Below are 19,422 nucleotides of genomic sequence, written 5' to 3' on the forward strand. Positions count from 1 at the left end.
CTGTGTCCTGGGTGATGTTGGCAGGTCTTTGATGATTTTGATTGATTGCCACTGGTTAAAAGGGGTGATGGGAGTTTCTTTGTGATATACCTACCTTAATTGGTCATATGCATGTCATGGGTGTACTCATACAATTTAAGGCAGAAGTGAAGCTAAACACAGCTTCTACAGTACATTGTTGTGCTTCGTACCAGAGAACTCAAAGGCTCCAGAGTACCAGAGAACTCAAAGGCTCCAGAGCCACCGAGGATTCAACATTATTCTCAAGGTCAAGCGAAGGCCATTAATACATGACAGTATCTGTATTACCAGACAGGACAAAAAGGGTGAAAAACAATAACAAATATATAAATAAAAACTGTCACTGAAGTGAAGGAAGACATTCACTGATTACGTCTGTGGTTAGGTGCAAGGAGTGACAGCAGTCTTCCTGTAGAGATGTGAACTAAAAATATATGATGGACAGGCAAAACAAATGTAACACTATTAAAAACATCTTTATTAACAATTAGACATTACATGTATATAGTGCTATAAAACCATGAAGTAACAAATGAAACATACCATACATCCACATTTTTGTAATTTTCTTTAAATCAGGCAATAGAACTAATACATGTTAGAGTTGACATCTTGTCTGCAGCAGGGGAAAAGATTAGTGACGGACGGTTTTGTCCCATTGGGCTGTCTTGCTCTAGTTATTTCAAGATCTTATATTTCTCATTAGGAAACAACAATGCATGAATTCAAATCAATGTTTGTTTTTTCATTTGTATAAAATGTAGGTTTTCAAGACAATCAATTTCAAGAAAATAACAAATGCTCATTTAATCAATGACAATCTGAGTCATACTAAATACCCTTTCACAAATAAGCGATTTGCTAGATCGTCAATTATTGATATAAAATAATGTTAATTGTCTGTATTTATAAATGGACTGCATTCTATATAAACTTCAGATATGGTAGATCCATTACTTCATAGGAAAATATGTCCCCAAGAACCACATGATAATGCACTCAAACATTTCTGAAAGTGCCAACACATTACTTTACTTGAATTCAGTTAATTTAACCTTATACAACAATAAGCTTTCCTCATATTCATCTTGTAATTTCAAATATACATTTAATGAGTCTCCTCTTAAATGGCAGAACAGATTTGTTGGGATAGTGTCAGTCAGCACGATGTCAATATTTATCCCTTACAGCCTGAGGATTAGTACTGCGTGCTATGATTCCTTTCCACACAATTGAGCATGGCATTGGATTAACCGTTTCAACACTGATCGGATCTTCTCCGTCATTGCCTTGTGGGGGTCTGTGTCAGCTGAGTCGGCTGGCCCACATACTGGCTTAACCTCTTTATATGACCCCACTTGACATTCAACCACAGTATAGTGGAATACAGTATATAGGAGTTCATACTACATTTTCACATTTTTTAAAAATAGTTTGTGTTTTCTATTCGAAGCATATTTCTTTGAAATTCAAAAGGCACTGTGTTCATCTAGTCAATGGTTTATCATAAAGCAAAAAGCCACAGCGACACATGTAATAATACAAACTACTTTCAAGAAGTGCAATTCAGCGTGCCCAATTTAATTTGAAGCCAAATACTGTATCTGCGTATAATTAAATATGCTTTGGCATTTTTTGGCCAACACGCACAATGGTTTACTGAATGCATCCAGTGTACAATGTTTTAAAATCTACACAAACAGTATATTAAAAACATTTAGAATAATAAAATATCAAAGTTCATTAAAGCTAAAATATACCTTCATTTGGCTAAAAATAACTGAGTTTTTGAATTTTTGCTAGATAATAAAATGTGTTTTCTTCATAAAAGGAGGTTTCTTCATGGTGAAATAAATGACATGGCACAAATGAACCTAAACAGTCCTGGATGGATACTAATAAGACTACATTTAAATCTCATTTTAGCTTCCACACACATACTGTATATGTTCACTGAACTGGACTACACTGAAACGTACATTGTGTGAGTTTTCCTATTTTTTAAAATTATTTCACTGTAAATTAATTTACCATGGGTTTTATCAGGGACAGATGCACTGACATCAACCAAACTTTATTCTGCAAATGATTGACACACACAAGACAAAGTGTTTTGGTTTTTAAAGGAAAACAAATAAGAGTAATTTGGTATCAGGCTGTATGATACCGCAAAGCAAGAACCAGGTTCTTAAAAAGGATTTCATACCTGTTCCAGTGACACTCACCTAACTGACTGTAGAGCAACATCTACTGGTATCAATACAGGTGCAGCAATACCTTTTGGGATTTAGCTGTGCTAGCCCAAACAGAGTGGTGTCCTTCCTGCTTTTTGTTCAGTTAGGCGTCAGGGTTCAAGCGCTGTGCGATCAGGCGTTGGCTTTGAGGAGCGCATGCAGCTTCTACCTCCAACTGGAAAACAGAAAGGAAGGACAAGGTCTGTGTTCAGTCCGAGTTTTCATGAGCGAGGAGGTTTGTATTTTCTTTTGACCTAGAGGAGAATGACAGACCAAGTGGGAGTAGATGAATGTGAAAGGGCTGTGCATCTGATCCAGACAGAGATTCAGACACACACAGCACCCCGACACATACACACACCTGCTCTTTGATGTAGCTGTTCCCACAGGGTGGCAGCCCCCTGAGAGCCAGTCCAACGATGAAGCACCAGACAGACACACCAACCTCAACTGCGGCCAAGAGAGCACAAGGGATCCACAGTGCCAGGGTGGTGTCCTGAGAGACAGGAAGGGATTGGAACATGGAGGTAAAAGTATGAAATAAAGAAACACTACGAGGTCAAACATTTCTCCTGTGATGCGTCTATGGAATTGCATGTCTCAAAGGTTGCAGCTTGAATTGTGCGACAAAGATCTAATTGGGGAGGAAAAGGAAAAAGAGTGTGCAACAGTATCAAGTGAGATGAAAATGTAAGAGAAGAGTTTAGACTCACATAAATTCGTGTGGTATCAAATGGGCATCTGGCACTGACAGGTGACCGAGCGTTGATGGGCACCTCTGTGTCATTGCATCCCAGCATCAAACCCTCACCATTGTGGGCAACAGTGATACTTAAGGCCAAGAAGAGCCCAATGCAACATGCTGCTGAGAGCAGGGCATTCAGGAATGATGCAATTATAAGTCCTATTTGCTAGAGACACAGAGACAAAACAATATAAAACAAAAAGGGGCGGTAACTATTGAATTGACACCAAAATGATTGACTGGAGTGATTAAATCCGTAGTTGAAAACAAATGAACTTCTTACGAGTTTTAACACAGGAAGGTTCCTTGACACCACAATGGCAATAATCCCAGTGGCAATGCTCTGAAAGATTTAAATGACAACATGATTGTTTCAGCTCTAGGGGTAGGGTTTATTAAATGATGTGCCACAAGTCGTAATCCTGGCCCCAAGGATTTGAAGCTGCATTTTTCATTCGGGTGTCAGGTTAAGAAGACTTCTGATACAAAGAAAGTCTCACAAAAATAGTCATACTAATGACAGTGAGAAATCACCAATGGAAAGCAGTGAAATATATTAAGTAACTTGTCTTTTTGTTCCGGCTTGTTTTAGCTTTAAACCCTGTAATATCCCATGCAGCGTACATTTGACATTAACACCATCTCATCATCAACAGCTGCCAGTTTATCTGACACCTCAATCTGATGAAGCCTACCCTGGAGCAACTAACAGGTTTAACAAACCAGCTCTCGTTTAACAACAGGCAAGTTGAGTCTTGATTACTAAGACAAACACACAACACTATTCGGAGCGAAATTTTTCAGAACTCACCAAATTCATGTTAAAACGTTCTGATCGGGATTGCTTTGCTTTTAAAAGTCCTCTACGCCTCTTAGTGCACACTGCAGATCTGACATTGAAACAAAGGACGCATTTCTTAACTATTGACTCACCAGCAGGCCAGATGTGACTGAGATGATGTTGGCGATGGTGTATTCAGTGGTGATATGCTGGCTGGGTTTGGAAATGTGGCGGAGGACACTGCCATGGACAATAGCTCCAAGAATGAAGCTGATATGGCCGACCAGGATGAGAGTCAATCCCTTTTTCATCAGCCTCCTTGGCCCCTTGTCCTTATCTGGATGACAGAAATACATAAAATACATACATTGTTTTTATTTTTAGATACAGCGTATATGATCTAAAACATTCTCAGAGTGAAAGATTTAAACTGGTAGGTTAGAGGGTTGTACACAAAAAACTATTCATATTCATTTTGTCTTATAGTCCGACTGGATTTTAAGGGTCAACACTTACCAATATTAGTTTAAAAAGTCAAAGACAAATAATCCTGTTGAATTACTTATTTCCGTCTTGCTATTAATTTACCTGAATTCCCATATGCATTCATATATTGATGTGAGTTTATTTCATGTACATGAACAAAAAAACATAAACAGTGCATTTATATCACCAATATCCAAAAGCCTTTATTTTGTGTGGTAAATATATTTAATGCTATCTGTGATGTATAGCCAATATTAGCAGCAAGCTTTGCGTATGTAAATGAAGTCCAATCTTGGGCTATATGGTCACAAACATCAAACAACTAATAATACAACATAGTCCATTTGATAAACACAATTGTCAACAGTAAGTCTTTGCATCGACAACATGCATCGTTCTACCCTCCATTGTGCTGCTTGCTGAGGGACGGACATGCATTTGCATAGAGAGGCTCCACTCCGCCGTGGGTGGCTCTTTGTGTAACGAGGGAGAGATGCGAGGAAGCAGTGAGGCGATGACGCGACAGTTCACAACACTCACAGTATTAACCTCTCCTCTTGTCAGTCCATTTACTCTCGAATAAAACATCTACGCCATGTTACATTCACACGAACACGTTACATCCGCAGAGGTTTTAGAAATTACACCATCCTCCCTGCAGGCCAGCGGTCAGAAACCGGAGTCGGACACGCAACCACGGTCACGTTACTTACCGAAAGCGAGGCATTCATTTATAATAAAATTAATTTACAATATATATATATATATTTAATAGCACGTCACGATAGTTACTCACCAAACGTGCACATCTCTGCTGTGTCGGGCGTTTTTCCCTTTCGAATTAATGAATGATCGTAATTTTCGAGCAACTGTTCAGAAGCAGAAACTCCAACGTCCCTCTGTCCACTTCCTGTATGACGTCAGGGAACTCACCTGTGCATTTACCTGTGTTTTACTGGACGCCGAGGGGCGCAAAAGCCATTCCACATTCACTATAAGCGTCTTTGTTGTATCATTCTCACAGACACCATCAGTCACAACCTGAAAAATCTAAACACACAAATCCCAAAAACAAAACTTCCATTTGGACCTGCTAAAAAACAACAAAGTGAAGCATTTCACACATTTATTTGAAACAATAGTCATACTTAGCAGATTCTGTCAGGATACACGTCTCAGAAAAGACACACACATTTACTGACACTACATATACAAAATAGAAGAATATACAAATATTACCAAAAGCTCACATCCTCGAGTTACGGGCACAAGCTGCCCACCCTGTATGATTATTTAATAACCAGTTTCAACACCACCAATAATTTGGATGGAAAATATAGTAAACATTGACAGAGAGAGAGAGAGAGAGACAGACAGAGAGCGAGAGAGAGTATAAAGCTGGTGTCGTGATCACATTGGTTGGTTTTCAACACTTCTCTATACAAGAAGTGCATTTACATTCTCTTGGCTGACTTTAAGACAAATCTTTGGAATATACAATCTTAGCAGTTCACAAATACAAAACAAAATAAACATCAAGATGGACTGCACATGTATGAAAAGCAAACATGCAGACTGGAGAACATTAGTAGCCTGACTACATATAAAAAAAATACTTCAGAACTATGAGTGAAGATCATTGGATTAATATGATCTCATTGGTGATGTGACCATTTTAACATCATAACTAATCAACCAGAAAAAGAGTAATGTCTGCAAGTTAATACGGTATTCTTCAATTAAACTGGTACTGTAATTATAAGACACTTCAAGTAGTCTCAATAAAATGCCAGAAAAATGGTAAGTTATTATATCTAATAGTTTTGTAACTGCCGTTTTTTCTATACCTACTGAGAATGTGATATTTTCTTTGCATCCTTCCTGCTTGTTTAAGTTCCTGAACTGTATGAGCTTTCAGAGACCGTAGTACCAGTCGGCCACAAAAAGTCCCAAAATAAAAGGCCACAGGCAACTCCCTGATCTCAATACAAGTCTAAGAAAGACATTTTTGATTTCAAATGTTGGAGCCTCTGCGCTCTGAAGGATAATGTCAACCCCCGAGGTCCCAATCTTATCAAATGATGATCAAAAGAAAACAATAACAATAGAAACAAGAAGCGTTGTGTTTTGGCTCAGACGCTCAACAATGTGGTCTCTGTGTGAAATCACAGTAAACAAAAGGGAAGTGAAGAAAAACACACGCTATACAGTGTCTTAAACATAAATAAAACATATGAGGCTCTCACACAGATGTGTCAGGAAAAGGCGAGGTCCTCTTTCTACAGCATATGGCAGGGGAGTTCAGTACACAAGTTTCACATGAATGGATTTTACAGGAAGAGAAGCATGTGTGAACACAATAAGCAGCTAATGGTTAAACAATGAATAAAATAATAAAAACAAAACAGAGAAAAGAGGACTTTAAGGCATGTGCGTAGGCCCAGCATAAGGCAAACAGTAGAGTGAAACATAGAAAAAAACACACAAACACAAATTCAGTAACACTGAGTTCACAGTACCTCAAAAGTAACCAAGTAACCATTATCCAGAGAGCTGCCATGATGCCTGCCCAAAATGTGCTATGCAGTTGTGCACATACATTTTGTTCTGTATCGAAGGCTTTTAAAAAATATATATATCATGTGTATTTGTCTATAATAAAGTCAATTATTAGTCAGTTTTTAAACTGTTACATATATTTAACCTGCTGGTGACAGGATGGCCAAAGACATGAACGTCAAAGGGAATGTTCATATATTTCATGTTCATATGAGGCAAAACCAAATGGAGCCGTTTCATCCGAAAACAAAAAGGTTACATAACACCTCACAATAAAATACAACTGGGACTTGAGGGAAAAAAAGTGGTTTAAAAAAAGTAAAGCTGTAAGTAATTGTGTCGGTACTGTTGTGATCAACTGCCTGATGCAGCATTAATGATCTTAACAGCCAACGCATTCAAAAGAATTACACACATATTTATGTATATTTTGACTTTTACAATAATAAAAAAAAACATTAAATCAATCCAGGTGGCTTTTCTGGAGTTACTCCTGGATAAATGCTTTACATCAAAGGTTTTCTCTGCTTTTGGAAGTTTTAATCCCTGATGCAGAGGAACAACCCCACCCTTTTGGTCACATTACCACCGATGGCTTAGTAGAAAAGACATTTAAAAAAAAAAAACCCACTAAATATAGTCACTGAGTTGAATAACCAAAAAGAACATGTAACAGGGTTGAGAGAGTGTACGTATGAGACAGTAACAGAGTTGAGGAAACCGTTGCTAGTGAAGAGCTTGGCTGAATGATTCTTCTAGTAGAGAGGCTATTTTGTTTTGGTCCACCTGCGAAGAGAAAACAAACATTTTCAACAATCCAGGACATTGCAGGTAACAGATAGACCCGTCTGTTAAATAGCGGAGATACAGCCCACTATTACGGCTAAGACACACAGACAAACATACGTAAGTCAGTCCAACAGGTGAGGCATCCCACTCTTTTAAGTGTCCATGAAATCCATTAAGAGGTGTAAGTCATTAAGACAACGGCTCTCGCCCACAAAGAGCTGAAGTGACTATATTACATTAACGTGGGTAAGCAGGTGGGCACAACAGGATATATGTAGCAGCAACTGTGCTCTTAGAGGCAGAGTAGTGTACGTGTTGGATGGTATGAAGAGTCAAGGGTCACCTCCCTTTTAAGAGGAAACTGAATTTTCAGTTTGGTACAAAAATAACACGCTCAGCTACATAATCACCCACACGTTTGTCTGCAGCTTTGCACTATCAAGCACACAGACACACAGACACACAGACACACACACACAACATGGATCTCTCTCTGACCCACCTCACTGATTAAGCCCAGCTGCACCAACTCTTCAGCCATCTCTTGAACATTCTCATCTGAAAAACACACCGGTACAGTACTTCATTGACATGCAACATCACCTTCATCCCCTTCCTCATCATCAATCAGTCACTCACCATCTCTCTTGCAGTTATGCAAATACTATAACACATCCCTACTTCTGAAGGCTTAGTGTAAATACCATATTCAGAAAACAAGGTCCAGATGCTGCTTTTAAATCCACATCATGAAACATTAAAATCTCTTGGCATCTCTGGACCCATTTTTTTTGTTTGGGGGTACCATTTTTATATTCCTTTGGACATCTGGAAAAGTGGAAATTAAGTGATATTCAATACAGTTAAAAAGGACAAAGAGTCTAGAATGGGTCAGGGAAATGAAAAAGCCAACATGTTTCAACCAGCATGGCCCTAATTAGCGCATGATCTGTTTAAACCTGTTAGCTTTTTACGTATTTCTCTTTCGCCTTGCTATTAACGGCTTAACGATTTAATGAATAGCCTTAAGCCTCTTCTCCTTTCCTCAACTTTAGAGTGCCCAGAACTCTCTTTCTGGGCTAATATATATATATATATATATACACATTTTATTTTTTTTCTCCAATTTGTCCCAAATTCTAAATAAGCCCAAGCTCATCAAACATGTATGTATTGTTTAGACCTAAAAAAATCATCTGTAAACACCAAGAAAGACTTCTTTCAAGACTCAATAATCAACAATTATACAGCAACCAATCTATCTTCAAAGTAAAACAGCAAATATTCTACACCAGTAGTAGTGTCAATAATCCTGTTCATGTTACACTGAAGCTACAAAACCTTTTGTTATAGTAAATAACTCGTGCTCTGCCTGTACATTACATGAAAGTGTAAAGATTCACTTGAAAGTATAAAGGCAGTTTGCAGGAAAGTACTAGAAAGGGCATCAACAGCAGTCTAAACAAAATATATGCATGATTGCACAAAATATGGACTAAAACATTGAGAAAATACACTCAGAACAAACCAACTCGGAAATTCTGATATAAAATGTTCCATAACTTTTGATGACTACTTTTTCCTGAAAAGGAAGACTCCTTTCAGACCCTGACTGTTTAAAAAAAATGGATGGTATCTATTGCAAGTGTTTTTTACTTTAGTATTTTAGTTACCGCCCCAACTTGGGACATTCTTTGCTTGTGCCCAGTCAGTCGAGGAATCGTCATGGTCTACTGATTTTTTTTAATAACTTAGTCAATTTACAACTATATCAAGAATGTGGCCGGGGCAAGACAAACAAGTGGAGGAGGTGGAGCATCCAACAACTTTGACATTTGGAAAAGAAAAACACAACTAGATGATAAACAGATCGGAGCCGAGTGAGAAGCTTTCTTGTGTGTTTGCGTCTCGTGGTCTGAAAATCATGTAACTAACAAACAAAGTTTCTATTTAGTTTTGAGAAAAACTCATGCTTCAATTGTTAATAGGTTTCAATTGAAGTAGAGTGTAGGAGAGCCATGCAAAGGGGGGTGACATTTAAGTGGCTCAGTTTGCTTGTGACCCTGCCCAGTGCACTTTGGACTTTGGCGTGTTGATAAGTAAAGCTTTGAAGAATATCCCCTGATATCAGCAGGAGGCCCTGTTTACGAAAAAAACAAAGGACGAGGCGTGTCTATGATGAGAAGTTACATGATGTGTGCCAGTGGTATTAAGGTGTGAGTGCGCAAGACAAGACATATGATGTGAGAAACAGAGGGAGAAAGACAGAGAGCAGAGGAGTGTTTGAGTGAGAGACAGGGAGATGAAAGCCTGGGAAGAGATGGTCAGATCTTGACACGGGAGGTGACAGCTGTCAGCTGCAGTCTTTCACAGCCCCGGCATTCCTCACACGCCTGCAACATTATACATGCCTACCATACCTGTGCTTGCATGCACACATTGGATCATACTGCCTTCAATTCCCTGACCAATGCAACAGCTGTGTTTGTGGCTTTTTCCTCATTTATTTTCCTTTGGTTTCTCGTGTGCTGCTGAGCATTGAGATGAAAATCATGAATTTCAAAAACAATTAAGTATGGAAAAAAAATCAGAATTTGGCATGGGGAGTTACTGGTTTTCTCCCCAGATAATGTTTATTTCAAGCCACTCTGGCCCCCCTTATGGCCTTTATAAGGTTTTCATGACACATAAGCGACAGTTAGTCTCCCTGCCTAAAATAATCTTGCTACTGTATATTGTGACACCACTCAAGTTTAAACTATCTGGAACCTAACCCTCACTTTCCTGCATTCTTAAGGCACACATATGGAGAGGCACTGTATATCAACAATCAGTGTGTGGTGGAATCTAAGAATACAGTGGACATAGCAATGCAGTAATTCATACAGACATAAGTCCATAATTAATTATCTCCCCAAATCAAATGTAATCCTACCGGTAACCCTAAACCCAAGCTGTAAACCCTAAAATGTCCAGATGGAGACAATGACCACATTCCAGGAACATCATCTGACTTTGAAAGTGTTATGAAGTCAAAAACTAAATACACATGCATAAACACGTGTCAATCCCTCCCCCCCCAAAATACTTAAAACACTGTCTGCATTCTGGTATTGATATTCTACACATGTGTAGAAGTGCTCGTAAGGGGACACAACGCGACACATTCACACACACATATCTAAAAGAATAGCTTCTAATCCAAGTATCTTCCCCTCACCTACGCCTTCCAACAATATCAGATGATTGGTGTAACTGTAATCTTGACTGGTTGGAAATGTTGAAGTTTGTACCTTGTAATTTTGTTTGAGCACACGATTTCACACCAAAATCAAACCTCCCAGATCACTTTTGATGTAATGAAACTTAGAACATTGAATTTCAGCATGAAGAAATCTGCGTGAACATTTTAGGATGTGGGCAAACAGTAAAAAAAAATGGTGATTGAATCTTGAACTTAGAGAATGACTACAATAGAGGAGAGGGACTTACGAGGTAACATGTCACAGCTTAGATGTCTATTCAGTTTATCCTCCAGCTTCAGCAGTAATGTCAGCTGAAAGAAGAGAAAGATAACAGCCGACAACATTATCATTACACTTCTTAAATAGCTAGGCCAACAAAGTTGGAATATCATGTCAAACACTAAAGAATGAACCCACAAATACTATTGCAGAGACTTACATGGTACTTTGCTCCCTCCTCGACAGATTCAACGTTACACTGCATATGAATGACCTGCAGAAGAAGTATGGGAATCTAAATATGAAGAGTCCTCAACTCGTGTTGAGATTTCCGAACAGCACTCTCCTCTACGACAGCAAGTACACAGTACACATGAATATGTACACATAATGAACCAGTGAGTCATTGTGAACATTCTAAATTGTTAGCATCAGGATGATAACTTGTGAAATGTCGATATTGTGGTTGTATCTTCCTTTGGTAATATGCAGTGTAGTCAGTTGTACACACCCGTCGTGTCTCGAGCTCTGCAGGTTCGGGGGTGGGGGATTTGACCAAGGGGACAACAATGGGAGATGTAACAGTCTCCTGTTGAGGCTGCTGAGGACAGGGCAGCCCGAACGCTGTCATCGGATAAATACCGTTCCTGGTTCAGGGAAGAGGAGAGAAACAAAGACAGGGAGAGGCGGGTGTAACATCATAGAGGGGGGGAATGAAAGAGAGGGGAGTTGGACAAAAGATGGGAGTTATGTAAAGTAATTAAGCAACCGTTATGAAAAAGTTTGAGGTTAGGAAAGTCAGATATTTAAGTAGAGATGAAAGACATGAGGTTAAAAATAAGAGAGAACATTTAACAAAACCACCATTTTGAAACTACATTATATATAAGAAAACCAAACATGGAAAAAAGTATTCAAAATTAACAGTCTTTGATTCTCTTTCTACATAGTCAAACCCTAATTACAAATGCGTACCACAAAAGTAACACATAATTCAATAAATATTTAAAAAAATTCCAATTGCTTTGGATGATTAACATTATTTTAGGAGGGTATTATTCATACTATTCATTACAATAGTCTGGTGGATCACTAATGCCCCCTTGTGGACGGATAGTGTTTCTTTTTGGGCTTTAGAGAAATTGACAGTTTGCTCGGACCCTTGCTGCTTTCCTCCTTACCTCACATCCTCCAGGAATTTATCAAGCTCCAAGGCAGGAAACTGTGAAAGCCTACAGATGAAATAAATACAATTAGTGACTGCAGTTTGAGGTCTTTACACTACAGACAATTTAAATAAGATAATAAGCTTTCCTACAAACTTGTCTGCCATTATATTGTTAATCATATCTTCCTGAACATATTGCTGTTAAAACAAATACCTCTATCTGAATGACTACTGTTATTATTTGTGCTGTATCTAGCTGACTGACTTAATTATAGATACCAGCTTCTGGCTCTTACTTGAGCTGAACATCCTCTTTCTTCTCAGCGACGACCATGTCGGGGTCCAGGTTCTTCATGATCTCCTCCAGGGCATTCTCAGGAATCATGTCTGGACAATTATAAATCGTCTCTGATTAGGAGATGCTGGTAGTAAGGATAACTCACTTTAAACTTAAGCTAGCTTAAGTTTTTCGAGGTGGCATTTGAAGATGTGTGAGAGGCAGGACAAGTCTCATCAGAGTATATCCCACTACATGTGGATAAATGTGTATTTTAATGTGAACTATACTCTATTTCTATCTGCTTTTGTGTCCACCAACCCTCAAGAATTAAATTCTGGCTATTTAGCCTGCAGGATGTTCCATTTCTTCCTAAGTTAGTTGCTTTGGTCTACCTTCTGCTGCGGGCTGTGAGTGCACTATGAGCACCTCTTTTATATTACCCATAACCATATGACCAATTGTTTGTACAGAAAAAGGTTTAGCAGCACCTCTTCCCACTCAGCAAGCTCACAAGTTTGAATTCTAGCTCAAGTCGCTTAATTGTTCAGTCTTCTCATTAACAATTTCATTCTGATAAGAGCAAATGAAAATGACTAAATCTGTTATTCTGTATGTGTATTTTAAAGACTCACGGTGGTGGCTGACAATACAATGTGCAGCCAGCAGTTTTAGCAGCGGCACTTCAAACAGAGCTTGGTTGAACAGCAGCTCTCGGGCTGTAGGCCTTGTACAGGGATCACACTCAAGGCACTTCTGGATTAACTCCTACAAAAACAAACATCTGGGTCACACACCTCCGGACAAACGCCCTGTATGCACAAATGGGACTTTCAAATAGACGCTCAGACACGTGATCTTTCACAAAACACAAACATGCAAACACATACTCCACTCTCTGTATCTCACCCTCTGCAGTGGGTCCTCCAGTAACTGTATAGCATTGTTGATGGCCTCCTGAGAAACTAAAGAAGACTCTCCATTACCATGGATTTCCAAGAGAGCCATCTGCAACACACCAAACATGTTAACATATTGAAGAAAGGACTCAGACCATCTTATCATGTACTTTGGGTCCCATCTCACCTCTAAGGCACACATGCCAAACGAGTAGATGTCTACAGCCGTGGTGACATCAACAGCTAATATGAGCAAAAGAATACAAATAAATAAGTATGTCTAGATGTAATATCATAATGTAATACAATATGCCCTTCACCTATCAATAAGTTGGCATCAAATGCTTGGTCAGATTCTTAGTCTTGTTCACTTTAAATCGATATCAGATAATTGGATTCAGACAAAGCTCTTGCAGTGTTGAAGACAACATTCAACACTTAGAAGTCTGCTATACTATCCATCCATCCATCCATTTTCAATACCGCTTATCCTCATTAGGGTCGCGGGGGCGCTGGAGCCTATCCCAGCTGACATAGGACGAAGGCAGGGGACACCCTGGACAGGCCGCCAGTCCATCGAGGGCACATGTAGGGACATACATTCACACCTATGGGCAATTTAGAGATCAATTAACCTGCAGCATGTCTTTGGACTGTGGGAGGAAGCCGGAGAGCCCGGAGAGAACCCACGCTGCCACGGGGAGAACATGCAAACTCCACACAGAAGGACCACTCCGACCGGGAATTGAACCCGCGGCCCTCTTGCTGTGAGGCGACAGTGCTAGCCACTACACCACCGTGCAGCCCCTGCTATACTATGTTAAATAAAAAATGCTTTCATAGAAACACATATTCCCCAAAAACATGTTCATCAAACAAAGGATCTGTACAATATCATGCCATACTTATATTGTGCTATGTCAATATCTTATGACATCTTTCTAATAGATCTGTATACTCCACTTTACTCTGGAGGTCAGGACACAGTCAATGTCAGTACCAGAAATAATTATAAAAGTGTCATAATGGTCACGTCTACCTCCATATTCTGGGGCAAAGAAGTGCAAGTTCTTCTGTTCCTCATGACAAGTCTTCACGTGGTTGTTGATGGTGTCTGGGGCCACTGCAGATGAGGAGAAAATACAGAGGATATATAGATGTAAGCTGGAGAACAGTGAGAGAAGTGAGTAAGAAGCAGGATTAAGTAGACCCAGGAAGTGGATATTTATTAAGGCAATATTCCCTTTACATTATGAAAATTGTAGTGTGGGACGTTGAGAGTTTAGAGGCTGCTCGTTAGCAGATAATGAAGAACGAGAGGTGGAACAAAGAGCAAAGAAGCTTTTGTGGCTGGACTTGAGTCACTGCAGTACATGCAACAGTTGTTTTCTAAATTATAGTACACAACATTAGGTATGGGAAATATAAATATATATATATATATATATATATATATATATATATATATGGTATCAATAACATGATATGAGACTATATATTATCTTAGATTTGTAATATTTGAATATCACTTAAAAAGGTCTTTTCTTGGATTTTAAGGCTGCATCAAAGTAAAGTGATGTAATTTCCTTTGCTTTTACCGACTTAATCATTATAGCTACATTACTGATGATTATCTTTCTAAAGCATCATTTTGTCAATATTTTGTTGAAGCAATAGCCAACCCCTACAATATCATTGCAATATTGATTACTTGAGGTATTTGATCCAAAATATTGGATACCACCCTTTACTTCATCGTATACGTTGCGTAAGCATTATTTCAGTACACTAGAAAAGCAATATCGGCACCATTTGTCAAACAATAATTCTTGATTCCTTGGTTAAAGTGTTGGATGAGTATTTTGTGCTGTCGACACTGGTACTGTGTAATCTTTAAATCCATAATTCAGTAGTATCTGACTCCATCAACGGTGCTCCAGCTCACTACTCTCAGCTTCCTAGTGCAGTCAGAACACTTAACTCCTCTGCCACAAGTTCCCATCCACTGACCGGCACTGCTCTGCAGGCACTGGACTGACATGTGCTCAAACTAGTCCTGTTTGCACTGGTACACCAGTAATTGCATGCTTGCTGGGAACTGAACTGTTCATATATTTTACTTGAAATATTTTCCTATTTGTGTGTTTCCTTTTGTCTACAGGTTGGAATGATTTATGTTGTCTGTTGCTTGTTTCTTCTGTCTTATTTGCACTGGAACTGAGCTAACATGATGAAACAAACAAGTACCATCAACTCTGTTGCATGGAATTATAATATATCTTGTATTTCTCAGGGGAAAGCTGCGTGACTATACCTGATCCAATCTTGATGAGTCCGTTGTGTTGGATGAAGATGGTGTCACAGGTCAGGTTTCCATGGATGATGGGAGGGTCACATGAGTGGAGATAACTGCAGTACAGAAAAAAATACAAACTTCATTAGAAAGGGATTGAGTTGTTTTGATTGTTAATGCATATTTCTGTGAGTAAACCATATAAATGTTAACGTAATGTCTGAAAAGGTGAGACCAACCTGAGAGCAGACAGGATCTGTGTGCACCATCTCTTCCAAGCCTGTAGGACCATACACCTTATCAGAGCTCTTACTAGCTGGTTTCCAATATGAAGTAACTATTACTTACATATGTCATTTTATACACAGTACATATGCAAAATCTTTTTTCATTTTGCCAACAGCCAAATGCTAAGGAATGCGTCAATTAAATTATTAATTCTAACTTTGGAAAGCTTGTATCTTATCAATGCTGTGATAAAGGGTCAGACTTTCATATACCGGTATTATATTTAATTAAAATGAATTGTTATTCTAATTCTAATTGATATACAATCAGTCATTACCTTTTCATTCATGGTTTTATGATTCTTCTTTGTCTTCTTCAGAAACTGTTTCAAGCTTCCTGATGACATATATTCAGTAATGAAAATCACCTGAGGGAGAGGAAGAAATTAGGGAAAACTTCACGGGCAGACGTCATTTAAATATAAATCAACAGATAAATAAATACTTATTTAATTTTAGAAAATGGACATTTTACTCATGAAGACTGACAAAAATATCAATAACAAGCTTACGTCTCCAATTGTAAGTCAACCAAATAATGTTTTACCAGGTCTGAGACTCACCCTCGCCCGGTTCTCTTTTGTGTCAGCCCAGTACTTGTGAAACTTGACGATATTCGCATGTTCCAAATGGATCAGGTTATCAAATACTGCCTTCACTTTCTCCTAAACATACAGGAAAAATAATAATATGATAAAGTACATAATAAGTTAGAACACTTAATTAATTAACACAATTAATATATACATATTTTGCTTTTGAACTGAGTCTTATGTTGCTGATTAGTGAGTAATATGTCTGAAACAACCATTCATGTGAACAAACTAGAAATAATAATACTTTTCTCTCATAGTTTTGACCTTTTTCAGAGGGGGCCGAACCCTAGTCTCACTAGGGATGTGATATTACACATAATATATACATGAACAAATTTAGTAAACCGGACACTCTTTAGATGATTGAGTAATTGTTGACGTAATCTTTTAGAAAAAAGGCCAGACACTCCCTAGTTCCAGCTTCTCAAATGTGAGGATTTGATGCTTTTCTTTTCATATTTGATAGTAGATGAAATATCATTGGGCTTTGGACTGTTAATCAGAGAAATATGATTTGAAGATGTTACTTTGGGTATTTTTCTCTGTTTTTACATTTTCTAGACTAAATGATTAATCAAGAAGAGAATTGGAAGATTGATCGATGATGAAAATAATATATTTCTGAAACTCTTTAATACCCAATGCCAGAGATTATGTGACACTAGTACACAGATTATCATATTTACAAACCTGGTCACTTTATAACCGCTTTAAAACAACACTTTATTTTAAAGAAGCGCCTTAAATGCCAACAACCATATACCACTGACTTCCCTCACTCATGATCCTTACATTATGTCAATATAATTTTTCATCAAAGTTACATGATGGATCTGTAAGGCTGGGAACCTTTTGCACTTCACTGGCATTGTTTTTTCCACATTGCAGACCACAATAGCTACATAATTCTCACCATGACAACTTGTTTGTGAATACCATAGTAAAATATGTGTTACCCAATTCATCTTAGTACTTTTTATCCTTTTTTATTTTTAAAGAATCAGTGAACATTTTCTCTTCCCTTTTATACACTTTAGCAAGCATCTTTAACTGTTTTATTCCAACATAATATAACACTGACTCACCTCAAGCAGTTTGAAGTTCTTCCTCTCGGAGATCATGACTTCATTCCATACTACCTCTACCCCTTCCTCTGTGTCCATGGCCAAGTATGCATCATCTATCCCTGGGACATTACGCTGATTCACCTACAGTAGAAATGAACAGACAATAGCTCATGAGATAATATATTCCATCGTGACATGAAATACAAGACAAAAAAAACGATTACAAAAGAATAAACAGAAAAACTTTAATAGAATACAGTCAATACCATCATTCTCCTGTTTCAGCTGAGGTGGTAAATAAATGCTGGTGCTGTGAACCATAACTTCTGCATATGAACATTAATGTGCTTGCTTTTGTCTCCCATAAATGTAATGTAAAATGTAATGCAGTCTTTAACAGTAGGAGAAGGATCTAGGATCTATATCACAATATTACTGCATCCATTATTCCAGTCAACTGAGCTTTATGACTCTGGTATACATAGTCAAGGGCCATTTAATATTTTTATATGTGCAGAGAAATGCAATATGTCTCATAATAACATTTACCTTAAGGATGGTTTGAACAGTTACAAATGAGTCCATGATTTTCAGTTGATACCATCAAAGCACAGCTTCCTGACCACCCTTACCTCCTCTCTGCGTTTCTGCCAGCGGCCGCAGGGACTCTCTTCCAGAATGTCAAACTCATCTTCACTCTCATCCTCATCCTCCGTTGCTGTGGTGGCAGGAGTTTGAATTGAGGCCACGGGCGAAGAGACGGATGCTCCACTTTCTACCTGTTGAATATTACTGGACGTGTGTACAGCTGGGAGCTCTGGCTTGTTACCCTCTGTACCTGGAGCTCCTATCTCCTGTGCCTCCAACATCATGACACAACTTGTATTCTTGCCGGCTGTCCTTAGGCTCCTGTTCCTTGGCAGAAACAAGTTATAGGAAGACTCTTTCTTGCTTTCTCTTCTCTCCGTTTGAGCTGGTCATACATCCATTTTATTCTCTGGCCTGGCTTTTAACAAGGTAGAGCTCGAGGAGGAGGGGTGTCTGTAAACAAATGACACACACTTAGATAGCATTTGGTAATACGATTAGTCGCCCCACCTAGCTTAATTAGTTAACGTTATAGACAGAGAAGAACTTGTGTAATATGCTTAATTTGTAACGTTAACTTAGCTTGGACTCGAAACATTACTGTTACAGGACACTAAACCACCAGTCAGTCAAACGAACTAGTTACCAACTGTAGTTGCTAATGTACAACGTTAGCTTAGAGAAGTTCAGCCTTTGCTAACTTTCCCCGGGCTAACAAGCTAATGAAAGGTAAATAAACAAACAACTAACATAAAGTTAAGTAGCAATTTATACAAATCCTACCGTGGAACAGGAAAATGCCGATGAATAAAGAGCAATGTGTAACATACTGGAGAAAAAGCAGTAAAAGGAGATGCTTTTAGTCAAAAAATGCTAGCTAGTTCGTCATAAAATATGTTGTTGGGTTTCAAGTCGCTTTCTCTGAGCAGAAGTGGGAGGGGCGGGGCAACAGTTGAGGAGCGCCTAATTGCGCGCAGAAAACGCAGTGGTGTCGAGTTACCGCTCGACCAGCAAAATAAGTGGAACACACATAAAGTTTGAATGATAAATATTGCATTGAAAACAAGATTAAAACGTACCCTTTACTAACAATATATATTATTTTATTCAACATGTGTTCTAGCGTTAACTGCGTAGTATACGGAGTCAATATAACGCCCCACATGTA

At 38.5% G+C, this 19,422-nt stretch overlaps 2 protein-coding genes across 4 annotated transcripts; both read right to left on the bottom strand.

Annotated features, from left to right (window-relative positions):
• Positions 1–483: 483 nt before the first annotated feature.
• LOC117726110 (keratinocyte-associated protein 3) lies at positions 484–5,166 on the bottom strand. 2 transcript variants are annotated; one of them, XM_034526199.1, is made up of 6 exons: positions 5,064–5,166; positions 3,934–4,118; positions 3,284–3,343; positions 2,969–3,166; positions 2,617–2,751; positions 484–2,430 (listed from the first exon to the last, which is right to left on the bottom strand). In XM_034526199.1, the coding sequence occupies exons 1-6, from the start codon at positions 5,074–5,076 to the stop codon at positions 2,359–2,361; spliced, it is 663 nt and encodes a 220-aa protein (XP_034382090.1). In that variant the 5' UTR covers positions 5,077–5,166; the 3' UTR covers positions 484–2,358. The 2 variants fall into 2 exon arrangements, with proteins under 2 accessions (XP_034382090.1, XP_034382082.1); XM_034526191.1 differs by lacking the exon at positions 5,064–5,166 and having other exon boundaries at positions 532–2,430; positions 3,934–4,227.
• Positions 5,167–5,379: 213 nt separating this feature from the next.
• Positions 5,380–19,184, bottom strand: LOC117750279 (nuclear receptor-binding protein-like). 2 transcript variants are annotated; one of them, XM_034561430.1, is made up of 18 exons: positions 19,038–19,184; positions 18,299–18,707; positions 17,685–17,807; positions 16,567–16,668; positions 16,282–16,371; positions 15,956–15,996; positions 15,738–15,832; positions 14,463–14,546; positions 13,611–13,666; positions 13,434–13,532; positions 13,160–13,292; positions 12,544–12,634; positions 12,261–12,311; positions 11,591–11,726; positions 11,300–11,353; positions 11,108–11,171; positions 8,118–8,173; positions 5,380–7,612 (listed from the first exon to the last, which is right to left on the bottom strand). In XM_034561430.1, the coding sequence occupies exons 2-18, from the start codon at positions 18,536–18,538 to the stop codon at positions 7,553–7,555; spliced, it is 1,575 nt and encodes a 524-aa protein (XP_034417321.1). In that variant the 5' UTR covers positions 18,539–18,707; positions 19,038–19,184; the 3' UTR covers positions 5,380–7,552. The 2 variants fall into 2 exon arrangements, with proteins under 2 accessions (XP_034417321.1, XP_034417327.1); XM_034561436.1 differs by lacking the exon at positions 13,611–13,666 and having other exon boundaries at positions 13,434–13,489.
• Between the last annotated feature and the right edge of the window lie 238 nt (positions 19,185–19,422).

Source organism: Cyclopterus lumpus, chromosome 3 (genome assembly GCF_009769545.1).
Source record: "Cyclopterus lumpus isolate fCycLum1 chromosome 3, fCycLum1.pri, whole genome shotgun sequence".
NCBI lineage: Eukaryota > Metazoa > Chordata > Actinopteri > Perciformes > Cyclopteridae > Cyclopterus > Cyclopterus lumpus.